This window comes from Pimephales promelas, chromosome 9, assembly GCF_988280905.1.
Source record: "Pimephales promelas chromosome 9, fPimPro1.hap1.1, whole genome shotgun sequence".
Classification (NCBI taxonomy): Eukaryota; Metazoa; Chordata; class Actinopteri; order Cypriniformes; family Leuciscidae; genus Pimephales; species Pimephales promelas.
The window spans coordinates 7,925,009-7,939,950 of NC_142777.1; the positions used below are offsets into that span (position 1 = coordinate 7,925,009).

A 14,942-nucleotide genomic window follows, 5' to 3' on the forward strand; every position below is an offset into this window, starting at 1 on the left:
CTACATGCTAGTCATGCTAGCTTCTTGTTAAAAACATGCTAGCAACGTGCTAATCATGCTATTATGATTCTAACAACATGCTAATCACGCTAACAACATGTTAATCATCTTAACTACATGCTAATCATATTAGCATCAAGCTAGCTACATGCTAATCATGTTAGCTTCTTGCCAAAAACATCTATCTATCTATCTATCTTTCTTTCTTACTAATCTATCTTTCTAACTAATCTATCCATCTTTCTTTCTTTCTTTCTTTCTAATTCCATCTTTAAAACTTCATTCAAACTTCAAGATTATTCAAACGCTCTGGTCTGGCTTTCTCAAGCCAACTTAAAGTTTGTGTCATCAAACTTTTTTTTCTAGTTTTATATATAGTTATATTTATTTAATATAATTTTAAAAAGAAGCATAAACACAACGAGGGGTGTCTGTTTTATCTGTTTTTGTGACTAACGTTTCTTTATTATAACCATGGAGTATAAAATTCAATATAAATTCTCAGTATTGCATTGGACTCTACGATGGGCGGAAGTTATCGAGCATCCCCGGAAATACCGCCGTGCATAGAGCCCATAGGATTAAATAAAACCGTGATATTATATATTAATATCTTCATGCAATAATATAGTTTTCATTTTCGCAATGATACAAGCAATATATTTGCTATATATACTGCTTATATGTGGATACACAGATATATACAGAGCTGTGCGAAAAGACTGATCTTCCTGCATTGACACTGAACTGAGCTGGACAATGACATCATGGTTTTCTCCAGTGCGGCTATATGAACAATTTTTCGCAACAAAAATAAAACATCACTAAACTTACTTAAGCTGTACTGTGATGCTATTATATTCTAGAAACAAACTTTGTTGCATTATTTTCCACTGTAAAACTGCTTTAAAACCATCTGTATTGTAAAAGGCGCTATATAAATAAATGTGACTTGACTTGGCTTGGCTTGACATTTTTACGACAATATAAACAAATCAAAGCCTATAGAAATGTCTATGAAAAGATCTCAAACGTTTAAATGTGATGGACATTGGTTATGCTAATCTTTGCTCGCTCCTTTTAAGTTATCTTGAGTAAAACCGCAAAAAAATTCATGAAGCACACACAAAAGACCTAAACCGGAGGCGATGCGATCTGTTTTACAGAATGCGGAAGTAAGTTGTGCATAGAGCCTATTGCTACAGGGACCGTTTTTGGAAGGTATCTCTGTAACCTCAGAAAGCACAAACTCTCGCTCTTCTAGTAATGTGAGAGACTATACACAACCAGTTAAAGGGTTAGTTCACCCAAAAATGAAAATTAAGTCATTAATTACTCACCCCCATGCTGTACCAACCCCGTAAGACCTTCGTTCGTCTTCGGAACACAAATGAAGATATTTTTGATTCAATTTGAGAGCTGTATAACTACCACATTGGCTCCTAAGGGACTGCCTCTTGACGGCCCAGAAAGTCAATGAAGAAAATGTTTAAATATCCCAAGTGACTACCGTGGCTCAACTATATGTTTATCAAGCGACGCGAATACTTTTTGTGCGAAAAAACAAACAAAAATAACGAGTTTATTCGACTATTCCTTTTCTTCCTTGTAGGCCAGAAACGAGAGTTCCTTAGATTTCCACGACGCATGCGGGAGAACTGATCTGAAGTAGTTGAAAAAGATGACAATTCTCGCGCATGCATCCGTCGTGGAAATCTAAGGAACTCTCGTTTCTGGCCTACAAGGAAGAAAAGGAATAGTCGAATAAACTCGTTATTTTTGTTTGTTTTTTCGCACAAAAAGTATTCGCGTCGCTTGATAAACATATAGTTGAGCCACGGTAGTCACTTGGGATATTTAAACATTTTCTTCATTGACTTTCTGGGCCGTCAAGAGGCAGTCCCTTAGGAGCCAATGTGGTAGTTATACAGCTCTCAAAATTAATCAAAATATCTTCATTTGTGTTCCGAAGACGAACGAAGGTCTTACGGGGTTGGTACAGCATGGGGGTGAGTAATTAATGGCTTAATTTTCATTTTTGGGTGAACTAACCCTTTAAGAGCCTCTAGAGCAGAGGTCTCAAACTCGCGGGTGATATTTTGTGGCCCCCCACTTGACATTAAAGTTTAATGTGACTGCGGCCCGCCGTTGCGTTTGCCGCGTGTTTTTTTTTTTTTTTTCTTATGGGCTACCATAACCATAGCCTCGTGACAGCTTAAGGTGGGTTTGTTGCAATAGTTGTCATAGACAACCACGAAGTACAAACATATACTGCGCCTGGAAAAAATGAACGCGTCGCTTCAATTATGAGCGCGCTTGATGCGCGCATACATTTGAAACAAACTTGAGCGTGCAAAATATGTGAGCGCGATAGCCCCAAGGCGAGCTTCTACCACCGAATCAGGCTCGCGAGCGACGTGTTGGATATCCCTGCTCTAAAACAATGTGAGAATAATCATTTTGAGCTTGTAATATGTGTTGTGTCTGAACGCGTTCAATGAACGATAGTTCATGAACTTGTTCATATTTTGGGCGAACGTGAACTGAACGTAGCCTACTGTATTACTGCCTGACGAACGTTACAGTGAACTCGTTCTTGTGAACCGAGGAGCGAGGAGGCGTCGTAAGATCATTAAAAAGGGTTTTATGAGGTCGGTGAGGATGGGAAAATCTTAGGCTACATGTCTGTGCAAACTCGACATTTTATTCGACAAAATAATTGTTATCTGTGGTTGTATATGGGCTGTGGCAATAATAATAGCATAATAATAAAAAAGAAGCTCACAGCAACATATGGAAAAAAAAGAACTATGAACTAGTTCATTTTTTGAAGTGTGAAATATGAACTGAACCAGTTCATTTTAAAATTTGTGAACTGAACTTTGATCCAACAGGTTGATAAAAAGGTTTGCTTTGATATGTGCAAAGTCAGTAATTTGCCTGAGATACTATACATGTGTAGAAATAATTATTTGTATTTCAAAAGCAATAATTGTTTTTCTTTTTTTTTTCTTTTTTTTAATTAAGTATAATAAAAGGAAATGTGCCTTCCGAAAAAAGAAAAAAAAAACATTCAATATAATAGTGTTGTATAAAGAAAATAAAAAGCAAATATGACTATCCACACTATATACAAAGATGTTGTGTATAAGAAAAAGACAAAGAAAGTTTGTAAAATGAACTTCAACTGTCAGAAGGACAGCTCATGAAGAACCAATCATGTTCAGAAAGGAATGTTCAAATTCAGAGGAACAGTTCAGAAGAAACGTTAGTAATAAAGATTGAGAAGATTGGATCAGTTGTGCTCCATTTTTGGAATACTTAAATACAATTTTTTTTTTTTTTGAATACTTGATGCGGCCCGGCCTGACCCAGACTCTACCTCCAGCGGCCCCCAGTTAATTTGAGTTTGAGACCCCTGCTCTAGAGGAAACCAGGTTGATTGTTTATTTGGGTTCAGTAGATACTCACCCAAAGCTGGTCATCCTGACCGGCAGGACTTTTCTTAACAAAAGCACCATAATACGTGGCTATGTTCCTGTGATGGGAATGAGTTTTCAACATGTTAATCTCCAGTTTGATTTCATCTTCCTCGTCCTGTGGAAGACAAAATACATTCACGTCATTACTTAGTAATGGAGACCAATATATTGAGACTCCCTTTAAAAAAAGAGCACTCCAAACATTAGCACTTATATGTAAAGGCTGCTTTTACAGTTCTTTCCCAAGAGGAAAGACAGGAGAGGTGTGTGTGAAAGTGATGGTCAGGGGAAAGGAAATCTGGAGCCTGGGGTTCAAATGACCACTACATTGCTCTCTTATCTCCCATGGCAGATAGTGCAAGACGGAAAGGGAACCAGGAAACAGCATTTCTGTGATGGGGAGAGCAGAGTCTTTCACTGGAAGCTTCATAACTGACTCATTTTGGGTAAAACAAAAACCACTTGTACTGACTAAAATCTGTATATTAATGCAATAAATCTACAGTCAAGTAACAGAAATAAAATCTATGCAAACAATCAAACAGACTTGTTGTCTTTGTGTAATGAGTTTAGCTGTCACTGTGCTTGTGTAGTGGTCAGGCAGACTGTCCGGTTGTGATATTATGAATAAGTAGTGAATTAATTAATGATTAATTAATTAGATTACATACCCTGTATCAGACACATCAATTAACATAATCAATTAAACCATGATCATTAAGCATTTTGACCAATGTCGTTTTCCACAGATCTTTCTCTTGGCAAAAAAAAAAAAAACATTTATGTTTTACGTCATTACACCAAATGCCATTGGTTAAAATCTGGCACAATCCATCAATAAATGCTGAATATTCTGATATTTGAACCGGAGTCGGACCATGATGTAGAGAATCAAAAAGAAGTGACAATTTATGTTAACTACCTTCAAGTCATCGATTAGCATGTTCTGTCATGATAATCTATAAATCTCTGTACAGGTTCTCGTAGGGGAACTGTTGTAAGATGCCTAGAGAGCCAGACTATACTGCATGCAGACAGAACAGTTTAGTTTATTTACTTATGCTGTCTTTATGCTTTTATGACAAGCTATTGCATTTGTGTTGTACTGTATTGCAATAAAGGTGAAAAGATGGGTATAGAGACTCTTAGCTGCATTGGTACATCCCAAAACATAACACTTAAGCTGTCATGCCTCTTTAGTACAGACATTGTACAACTCCAGCAGCTACACCGAGGATACAGAAACTCTGTGCGTCTCACTGAGGGCTGTGTGTGTGTGTCTATGCTAATAGAGCAGATCATCACTGGCTGTGGGCGGAGCTTCTACCTTTTGTGGGGGAAATCTGAATCAGCTCATTTGAAGAGACTGCTTTTGATTTATGGGAATTATTAAAAAAATAGTGAGTGGATTTTTACCATTATAGGCTTGTTATTCTCACACACTGCAGGCACACATCGGAGTTCAAACACCTTATAAAAGTGAATTTTGCATAATAGGTCCCCATTGAATCAGCATATTTGTGATATGTGCCACCTTAAAATTGATTTCAAAGGAATACCTTATTAAATGTTTGTCATCATTCATGACAAATTCTTACATTTTAGCAATGAATAAATATATATATATATTAGGGGTGTAACGGTACATGTATTCGTATTGAACCGTTTCGGTTCGAGGCTTCCGGTTCGGTACGCATACAAACCGAACGATTGCTTGGACCATTTTTCTTGCCAGCAAAATTCGTGCTGACGCGGCCAACACAACGTTGCGCAACATCCAATTGGCAAGGGTAATGAAAGCAGAACGAAACTGCGCTCCTCGTTATGTGCTTCACGGATCGTTTATCAGTTCGGACCAGCAACATCTGTGCAGCGAGAGCCGATCTCGATCAAGCAACACTGTTACCACACAGCGCTAAGAGATCCGGTAAAGAAAACATTTGAATTCGCCACTGAGGTAATAACATCGCTGCAAGATCTAGTGAGATGCATTCACATTTCTCCGTTATTAACTGTAGATGTCTATTAGATCAAACAGCGCTGTCATGGAAACCAGGAAAAACATTGTGCCGTGAATGAACTAGTACTTTACGTCCACAGACCAGCAACATTCACCATGGATTTAATATAGTAACACTAACTGGAACCAGTTTGGCTGGAATGGTGAAATGCTTTCAAGTACTTCACACATCTTTTTCCAGCACTTCAAAATTCAATATTATATAAATAAATATATATTTAAATGTTATTTTTAATGTGATGACCAAAACATTATTTGTTCATCCTTCAAAGATGACCCCCATTTATAAACCTGAAAGTTTCAAGATCTAGGAAAACTCACACTTATTTAAAAATATTTTTTCTTTAAACAAATAGGAAATTTCTCTGGCATTTCTTTCTTTTTGCTGTATCGAAAACGTACCGAACCGTGACTTTAAAACCGAGGTACGTACCGAACCGTGATTTTTGTGTACCGTTACACCCCTAGCTGAAGACACAAACTGTTTCTCTCTCTTCTAAAGGTGAAGAAGCTCATACCTCTGTCACGTCCATGACCTTGATGGCTGCCAGCTGTCCTGTTTTCACATGTCGACCCTGTCAAACACAAGGACAACCATGAGAGATAACACACATGACCATGTGGCCCTGCTAAAGGATGTGGACACGTGATTAGGATGTCTGCACTTGTGCGCTTCATCTCTGAAGTGTCCCAAAATGTATAATAGCTCCACAATAGTTGTGTTTTTTTTTTCTGTGATTTATAATATTGGTTAAAGGGTTAGTTCACCCAAAAATGAAAATTCGGTCAGTATTTACTCACCCTCATGTTGTTCCAACCCCCGTAAGACCTTCGTTCATCTTCGGAACACAAATTAAGATATTTAAGATATTAAGATCACTCCTGTATACTAGTCCATAGGCTTCTTGAGGGAATGACTTGCTGGCCTCGAAAAGTCATTAAAGACATTGTTAAAATAGTCCAAGTGACTACAGTGGCTCAATCTTAAGTTTATCAAACTACGAGAACACTTTTTGTGTGCAAAAACGACAAAAATAACGACTTTATTTCAACTATTCGTTTATTTCTCCCTCTGCCTCGAGTCAGGTTACTAGTTTAATAGCGTAAGCTTCTGTTATTGTACGTCACACGCATCAGACACATGACCAGCGTCGGCCAAAAGTGAGCCTACGTGTGACGTAGCTCTACGTAATCACACTACGTCAACTGACTACAGGCCCATAGAGAAGGAAGTGAATAGTTGAAATAAAGTCGTTATTTTTGTTTGTTTTTGCGCGCAAAAATATTCTCGTCGTTTGATAAAGTTAAATTGAGCCACTGTAGTCCCTTGGACTATTTTAACGATGTCTTTGATGACTTTTCGATGCTAGCAAGTGTCATTCCCTCAAGAAGCCTATGGACTAGTACGCGCACGCGCAGGAAGCGATCGGTTGTTTGTGTTTGTAGCTCCGGAGAATTTCTTCACAAATCCTTGATTTTCTTCTTTACTACTTATTTATAAACAAGCACTTTCTATTTTTATATTATGTGAACTTATCCTCGATAGTATTCTTTATAAAAAACAATTGGATTGCTTTGATATCGCTACTTATATCCAACCTCCCTAATCCTGGCTACTAGCCTTTAGCCCGCTAGCATTCCACGCGTGCCCTCTCGCCTATTGATCGTCTCATTTTACACCCGTTTTCACTGAATCCTGGTTATTTCCGACATTTCAATCCTAAATTAGTAGTGATAGTTGTAGTATCACTACTAATTTACTGATCATCCGTTATAATGGCGAACATATCAGATGCGTGTCTAACATTACCTTTGAGTGCAGGTGAAGACACATTCGAGCTCTTCACGGTGAAGCAGGAGCTGGAATACGTCGAGAAACAGATCCGCGGTCTGCTGGTGAAGCAAGCCGAGCTGTTGGATCGGCGCTCAACGCTTGAAGCATCACGCGCCGACGCTAACAAATCAAATCACTCTTTGACTCCGAGTTCATCTACGCCGTACGTTACTCTGCCGAGGAAGATGCGACCATCTCAGGCTTCATTCACTCCGGCACCGAAACAACATGGACCATGGATCACACAGCGGAAGACACGAGCCAGGACCAGAGCCGCCTCTCCGCCCCTCCCGGTCTTCGAGATCTCCACCCGGAACCGCTTCTCCCCTCTTCGCGAGCCGGAACGCGACGACGCCGTGATCATCGGCACATCCATAGTCCGCCATGTCCGCGCTAATGCGGATAAAGGTAAGGTGCGCACTCACTGCTTTCCTGGTGCTCGTGTTCTTGATGTTGCTGCACAGGTTCCCGAGATCCTGAACGGGGACGAGCGCGTCGGAGCTGTTGTGCTGCACGCGGGAGCGAACGACATTAGGCTGCGGCAGACGGAGGTTCTGAAGAAGGACTACAGGAGCCTGATCGAGACGGTACGCAGCACAGCGCCTAAAGCAGCGATCATCGTGTCTGGACCGCTTCCCACGTACAGACAAGGACAGGAAAGGTTCAGTAGACTTTTTGCATTAAATGAATGGTTAATGTCATTGTGTAATGAACAGAGGCTGCACTTTGTAAATAACTGGCATCTGTTTTGGGAAAGACCGAGGCTGTACAGCACAGATGGTCTCCATCCCAGCCGAATCGGAGCGGCTGTGCTGTCGGACAACATTTCCAAGACATTACGCACCAGATGACTAATGAGTCAAAGTCCAAATTACAGCCTTTGCGGTCCAAACTTAACTAACAAGCATAGTGTGGAACATTATATAGAAACTGTGTCTATTCCTCGTTCAGTGAAGCCAAACAATAAATCTAGTGTAGGATCTAGCAAAAATCTTATTGTAATTAAACCAGAAAATCTAAATATCAGTCAACAAAAACAATTTCTAAAGCTAGGTCTCCTAAACATTAGATCGCTCACACCTAAGGCGGTTATTGTAAATGAAATGGTCACAGACAATAACTTCGATGTTCTGTGCCTTACTGAAACCTGGCTTAAACCAAATGAGTATTTCGGTCTAAACGAATCTACTCCGCCAGGATACTGTTATAAACATGAGCCACGTCCAATCGGTCGTGGCGGCGGTGTTGCAACAATCTATAAAGATATTTTTAATATTACTCAGAAAACAGGTCACAGGTTTAATTCATTTGAAGTACTTGTGCTAAATGTTACGCTCTTAGATGTAAGAAGGAAATCCATATTATCTCTAGCCCTGGCTACTGTATATAGACCTCCAGGGCCATATGCTGAATTCCTAAAAGAATTCGCAGACTTTCTCTCTGATCTATTGGTAAATGTCGATAAAGCAATAATTGCTGGAGATTTTAACATACACGTAGATAATACAAATGATGCGTTAGGGGCTGCGTTTACAGATTTATTAAACTCCTTTGGGGTCAAACAAAACGTCAGTGGTCCCACTCATCGTCTAAATCATACACTAGATTTAATTATATCATATGGAACCGATCCAACTGATATAGATATTATACCGCAAAGCGATGATGTCACTGATCATTACATGGTGACTTGCATAATACGTACTGCTGAAATATGTCATGTTGCGCCACGTTATAGACCAGGCAGAACAATCCTTCCAACCACTATAGATGGATTTTCAAATAGCTTACCTGATCTATCTAAGCTGCAAAGTGAACCCAAACAAACAGATGAATTAGAGGAAATGACTAGCAGTTTAAGCACCATTCTTACTAGTACATTAGATATTGTTGCGCCAATTAGATTAAAAAAGGTTCGAGAGAAAATTAAAGCACCATGGTACAACAGTGCTACGCATGCTATCAAGAGAGAAACTCGCAACTTAGAGCGTAAATGGAAACAAACTAATTTAGAGGTCTTTAGAATCGCGTGGAAAGACAGTATGTCACGTTATAAAAAGACACTAAAAACAGCCAGGGCTGAGCATCTCCGCAAACTAATCGAAAATAACCAAAATAATCCAAGGTTTTTATTTAACACCGTGGCTAGACTAACAAATAAACAGACATCACCAGAGCAAAATATACCTTTACAGTTTAGTAGTAATGATTTTATGAATTACTTCAATGCGAAAATAGAAAGCATCCGAAACAAAATTATAAATGTACAATCCTCTATGGTGTCTTATGATTCAGCTTCAATTATGGACCCTCTAGAACAACTAAACCGCTTTACAACGATAGGACAGGAGGAGCTAAATAAACTTATCATTGCATCTAAACCAACAACTTGTTTATTAGATCCAATACCCACTAAACTACTGAAAGAACTATTACCTGTAGTGGAAGAGCCTCTCCTCAATATTATTAACTCGTCTTTATCTTTAGGTCATGTCCCAAAAATATACAAGCTGGCTGTAATAAAACCGCTCATTAAGAAACCACAATTAGATCCAAATAACTTGGCAAATTACAGACCCATTTCAAATCTTCCATTTATGTCCAAAATACTTGAAAAAGTAGTGTCCGCTCAATTGTGCTCTTTTTTGCAAGAAAATGATATCTATGAAAAATTCCAGTCAGGATTCAGACCGCATCATAGTACAGAAACTGCGCTAGTTAAAATTACAAATGATTTACTTTTAGCTTCTGACCAAGGCTGTATCTCAATACTAGTCCTACTTGATCTTAGCGCTGCGTTCGACACTATAGATCATATAATACTCTTGGATCGACTACAAAACTTCACCGGTGTCCAGGGACAGGCATTAAGCTGGTTTAGATCGTACTTATCGGACCGTTCTCATTTTGTCTGTTTAAATGGGAAAAAATCAAAGATAACGTCAGTAGACTATGGAGTACCGCAAGGATCGGTTTTAGGCCCTCTGCTATTCTCAATATATATGCTGCCACTTGGTAATATTATAAGAAAACATGGAATTAATTTCCACTGTTACGCTGACGACACTCAATTATATATTTCATCACGACCAGATGAAAACACTAACTCATCTAAAATGAGAGAGTGTCTCAAAGATATAAAATGCTGGATGACGCGTAATTTCCTGCTATTAAATTCAGATAAAACGGAGGTATTACTTATTGGTCCAAAAAACTACTCACAAAACCTCTCACAATACAACTTTAATATAGACGGATGTCCTGTTACTTTATCCACAACAGTAAAAGACCTGGGTGTTATACTAGACCGCAACTTGTCGTTCGAAAATCATATTTCATATGTTACAAGAACAGCCTTTTTCCACCTTAGAAACATTGCTAAGCTACGTAACATGCTATCTGTTTCTGATGCAGAAAAATTAGTTCACGCATTCATGACCTCGAGACTAGATTACTGTAATGCTTTATTAGCCGGTTGTCCTGCATCCTCAATAAACAAGCTACAGTTAGTACAAAATGCAGCTGCTAGAGTTCTTACTAGGTCAAGAAAATATGATCATATAACACCGATTTTATCATCTCTACACTGGTTACCTATTAAGTTCCGCATCAACTACAAAATACTACTACTGACCTATAAAGCCCTAAATGGTTTAGCACCTATGTACTTAACGGACCTTCTTTCGCCCTACAATCCACCGCGTTCCTTAAGATCACTAAATTCAAGGCTTCTGGTCATTCCTAGGATATCGAAGTCCAGTAAAGGAGGGAGGGCGTTCTCGCATTTAGCTCCAAAACTCTGGAATGGCCTTCCCGATACGGTCCGAGCCTCTGACTCGCTGACACAGTTTAAAACTAGATTAAAGACGCATCTATTTAGTCAAGCATTCACATAATGCTTACCTTCTAGTCCTCTGTTATGCCATACGGAACCGTTTGCCACTGAAACTGCTTAACGCACCAGTGGGGCTCGACAGCCTTTTAGACAAACGGGTCGGCGCGTATGGTTGGGTTGCGGAGAGTTCGGGTTACGGAGAGTTTGTGAGTTATAACGGAAATCATTATGAACAACATCAGCTATGCTAATTATTTCCCATCTGCCTTTCTGCTGTTATCTCGGGACGCTTGTCCCGAGAAAAATGGCGTTCGTCAGGTCCAGTTTTGTGTCCAGCCTCTCACGGGGATTTCGGATGCCCCAACGCCTGTGATGAGACGACTCAACGCCTGTGATGAGACGACTCAACGCCTGCGATATGTTATGGCGCCGTGTGATTCATAAACAATATTTATATTTAATATTTATATTTAAACAATATGAATGTAAGCCAGAGGAGAACTGGCCCCCGACTGAGCCTGGGTTCTCCCAAGGTTTTTTCTCCATCCAATCTGATGGAGTTTGGTTCCTTGCCACTGTCGCCTTGCTTTTGGCTTGCTTTGAGCTTGCTCAGTTGGGGTTATTTAGTGTTTAGCAATGTTGTTGATCTGTGTTGTGCTACTTTCATGTTATCACTGTGAAGCTGCTTTGATACAATCTGTATTGTGAAAAGCGCTATATAAATAAATGTGACTTGACTTGACTTGACTAGTACGCAGGAGCGATCTTAATATCTTAAATATCTTAATTTGTGTTCCGAAAATGAACGAAGGTCTTACGGGGTTGGAACAACATGAGGGTGAGTACATTTTTGGGTGAACTAACCCTTTAAGTATCGGAGTTGCTCAACAATACTGTGTTGTTAGCCTGATCCTGGAATTTACTGTATAATATAAATGTCACAGAATTTGGAAACATTTTTGGATGAAAAGAGCAAAAGTATAGCTTTACACATAAACCAATTGCGCTATAGACTAGTGTGTGTGAATATTACAGACTGCTTTAAAAATCTGAAGTCTGTATGTTGTGCGTGTCTCAGTTTTTGAGCTGTTTTCAGAGTCACTTCACTAGCATTTCACCAGTTCGTTTGGCAAAACTATCGTCATATCATACAGTATCTACACAGCTAAAATAAAATATCTTCACTACAACCTGCTACAATAAAGGTTTGGTTTAACTTGATGAAAGACATAGCCTATTGCACAGTAGAATTTACTTCTCAAAGTAATAATCACAACAGCAATAATAGTATATGAAAACATTATTCTTAAGAAATATCACTATTATTTTTATTTAAATAGTAAACATGAGTCTGTTGTGAGGCACTTTATTTGCCAAAACAATAAAAATATTTAATTTCATTCTATTTTAAAAGAATGATAACCTTGTTAAAGTTTCATCTTTCAATTTTGAACAAAACTGTAAAACAGGGAATCCAGGAAAAATGAAAATTACCAACACAGATACAGATAAATTTGCACAGAGGAACATCTAATAATACCAAATATATTCACTTTGGGAAAAACAAACATTCTTTATGTAATTATAGAAGAAATGACACATGGACCCAGAGAGGTGCAGGATGCCTCAGTTAGCTGAAATAATTATGGCATCTAATTATGGACAATGTTTCATATGTCATGCTCAAACACACAGACCTTAAATTGGCACAGTTCCTTTTCTGCTTTCAAGTTCCACATTCACATGCAGTCAAGCATAGCAATAGCATTTGATGTTTTAAGTGAGAAAGACTAGTGTTTTTACAATATATAATAATAATAAATCAAGACGTGACTATCACTGATCACATAAATAGGCCTATACTGTTGTCCAGTTGTAAACTGCAACCAATGGTTAAAAAATCTCAAGTGGCATATGTGGTATAAAAAATGAAATATTATTTTCTCTTATTTACTCTGCTGAAGGAAACAACAAGTTACAACCATATAGGCCAGTATGATGGTACCCCTGGTACTTGTGTTGGTGGGAAGGAGAGAGACCTAACCTGATGGAGGACAGATCAATTCCTCAATGTTTCATGATGGTATGAAAAGAGGGAATTAGTAGTAGAAGAGTTTAAAGTTAAAAGAGAGTAAGTCAGTTCCCAGTTCTCCTTAGTGATATGGCACATAGACTTAAGGCCTGTTCACACCAAGGACGATAATAATAAAGTTATAGTTCTAAAAATTGTTCTCAAAAGCAGAGTTCACACCACAGCTATAATGCTAACAGCACAGAGAAACGATATTGTTGGAATCACTTTCAAAACAATTCTATCCAGCTGATGAATGATAAAAAACACTGACTGCCAATCAGAATCCATCATGCTGTAACGAGCTCGAGCATTTAAAGTGGCAGACAAGCACGCTCTTAAAATAAACCGTACAATAGGATTTATTGCAGGATCGTTGCCTGCACTAGTAAAAAAATCTACCAAAACCATTTGAAGGTAATCATTTAATTGAAGTTTAACAAATAAAAAACAAATATATTACAGATGGACAAATGATAAAGCTCGGTTTGCTGAATATCCGATCCCAAAAGCACTTATTGTAAAAGAAATGATCCCAGATCATAATCTAGATGTGCTGTTTTTAACAAAAACCTGGCTAAAACCAGAAGATTACATTACTTTAAATGAATCCACCCCCCAAGATTAATGTTGTCATTTCGTCTGAAAGGCAATGGGGAGGTGTTGCTACAATTTATAGAAATATTTTCAATTTTTCTCAAAGGTCTGGTTTCAGGTGTAACACCGTGTCCTAACTACACGCGACGCGATAAAATTCCAGCGACAGCAAGTGTGTCTGTCCACACTAGACGCGACGCGGCTGTGAGACGCCACACATCAGAACAGCGTGTGAGCGAAGTGTCTCTGTGAAAGCACACTGCTGGCCCGCACTCGCATTGGAAATGGGTAAGGACATAATCAAATCAAGAAATAACATTATTAAAAATCAAAACACTGACAAAATATAGCCTACTCATTGACTAATATTGTTATGAAGTAGCCTACAGTTGTCTGTTTGCATAGAACTCATTTTGAACGCTATATTATATGCTTTCAAAATCTAAGGTAAATTATCAGTTATCGCTTGTGGCACAGTGACCTATTTTTAACTAAAAATAAATAATGTATATATACTCATAACCAGTGTAATTTCTTCATTCCGTCAGCCGCGACGTCGCAGAAATAGGAACCGTTTCTAAAGCCCCGTTCACACTACACGCGACCAAGCGACGCGATACCATTCATTATCAATGGTGAGCGGGCGACTTCCGGCGACAGCAATCGTTAGCGACCGGTGGGGCGTGTCCAGCGACGCGATTAAGTTGAGAAATGTTTAACTTTATGCAAATGAAGGGCGATTTTCGCGAGCGACAACCAATAGGAGTGAAGTCAGTGGAGCGCGTCACTCTTCAGTGCGGAGTCTGACCAAGGAAAGTTGAACGAGAAACTAATTTTATCAGTCAGAAACTGTCCTATAATGGATGATATTGAGAATGGATGACAGTTGACGTCATTTTACAGTGCCCCTCCCCTTTCCGCCATGTTGGTAGGTTTCCCACGACAAAACAGTATTGATTACGTGTGTTTTTAGCTCGGTAGTAGAGGAGTTTCTCACAACCGCACTGTTTTACCATGCCTGGAAGTAACTGCTGTGTTAAAAACCGATAAAAACCCTGATAACCGATAGCGTCACCTACCATCATGGCCGACCGGTTCAGACC

The 14,942-nt window shown here is 38.9% G+C and overlaps 1 protein-coding gene across 3 annotated transcripts in view; it reads right to left on the bottom strand.

The window, feature by feature from the left end:
- Nucleotides 1-14,942, bottom strand: part of LOC120494794 (mitogen-activated protein kinase kinase kinase kinase 4) — a 152,414-nt gene that overhangs the window by 117,687 nt on the left and 19,785 nt on the right. For all 3 annotated transcript variants that reach the window (XM_039694128.2, XM_039694129.2, XM_039694126.2), the window contains exons 3-4: nt 6,021-6,077; nt 3,472-3,597 (exon numbers count right to left, since the gene is read on the bottom strand). In XM_039694128.2, coding sequence (XP_039550062.2) covers nt 3,472-3,597; nt 6,021-6,077 — 183 coding nt within the window. The remainder of the gene's footprint in view (nt 1-3,471; nt 3,598-6,020; nt 6,078-14,942) is intronic.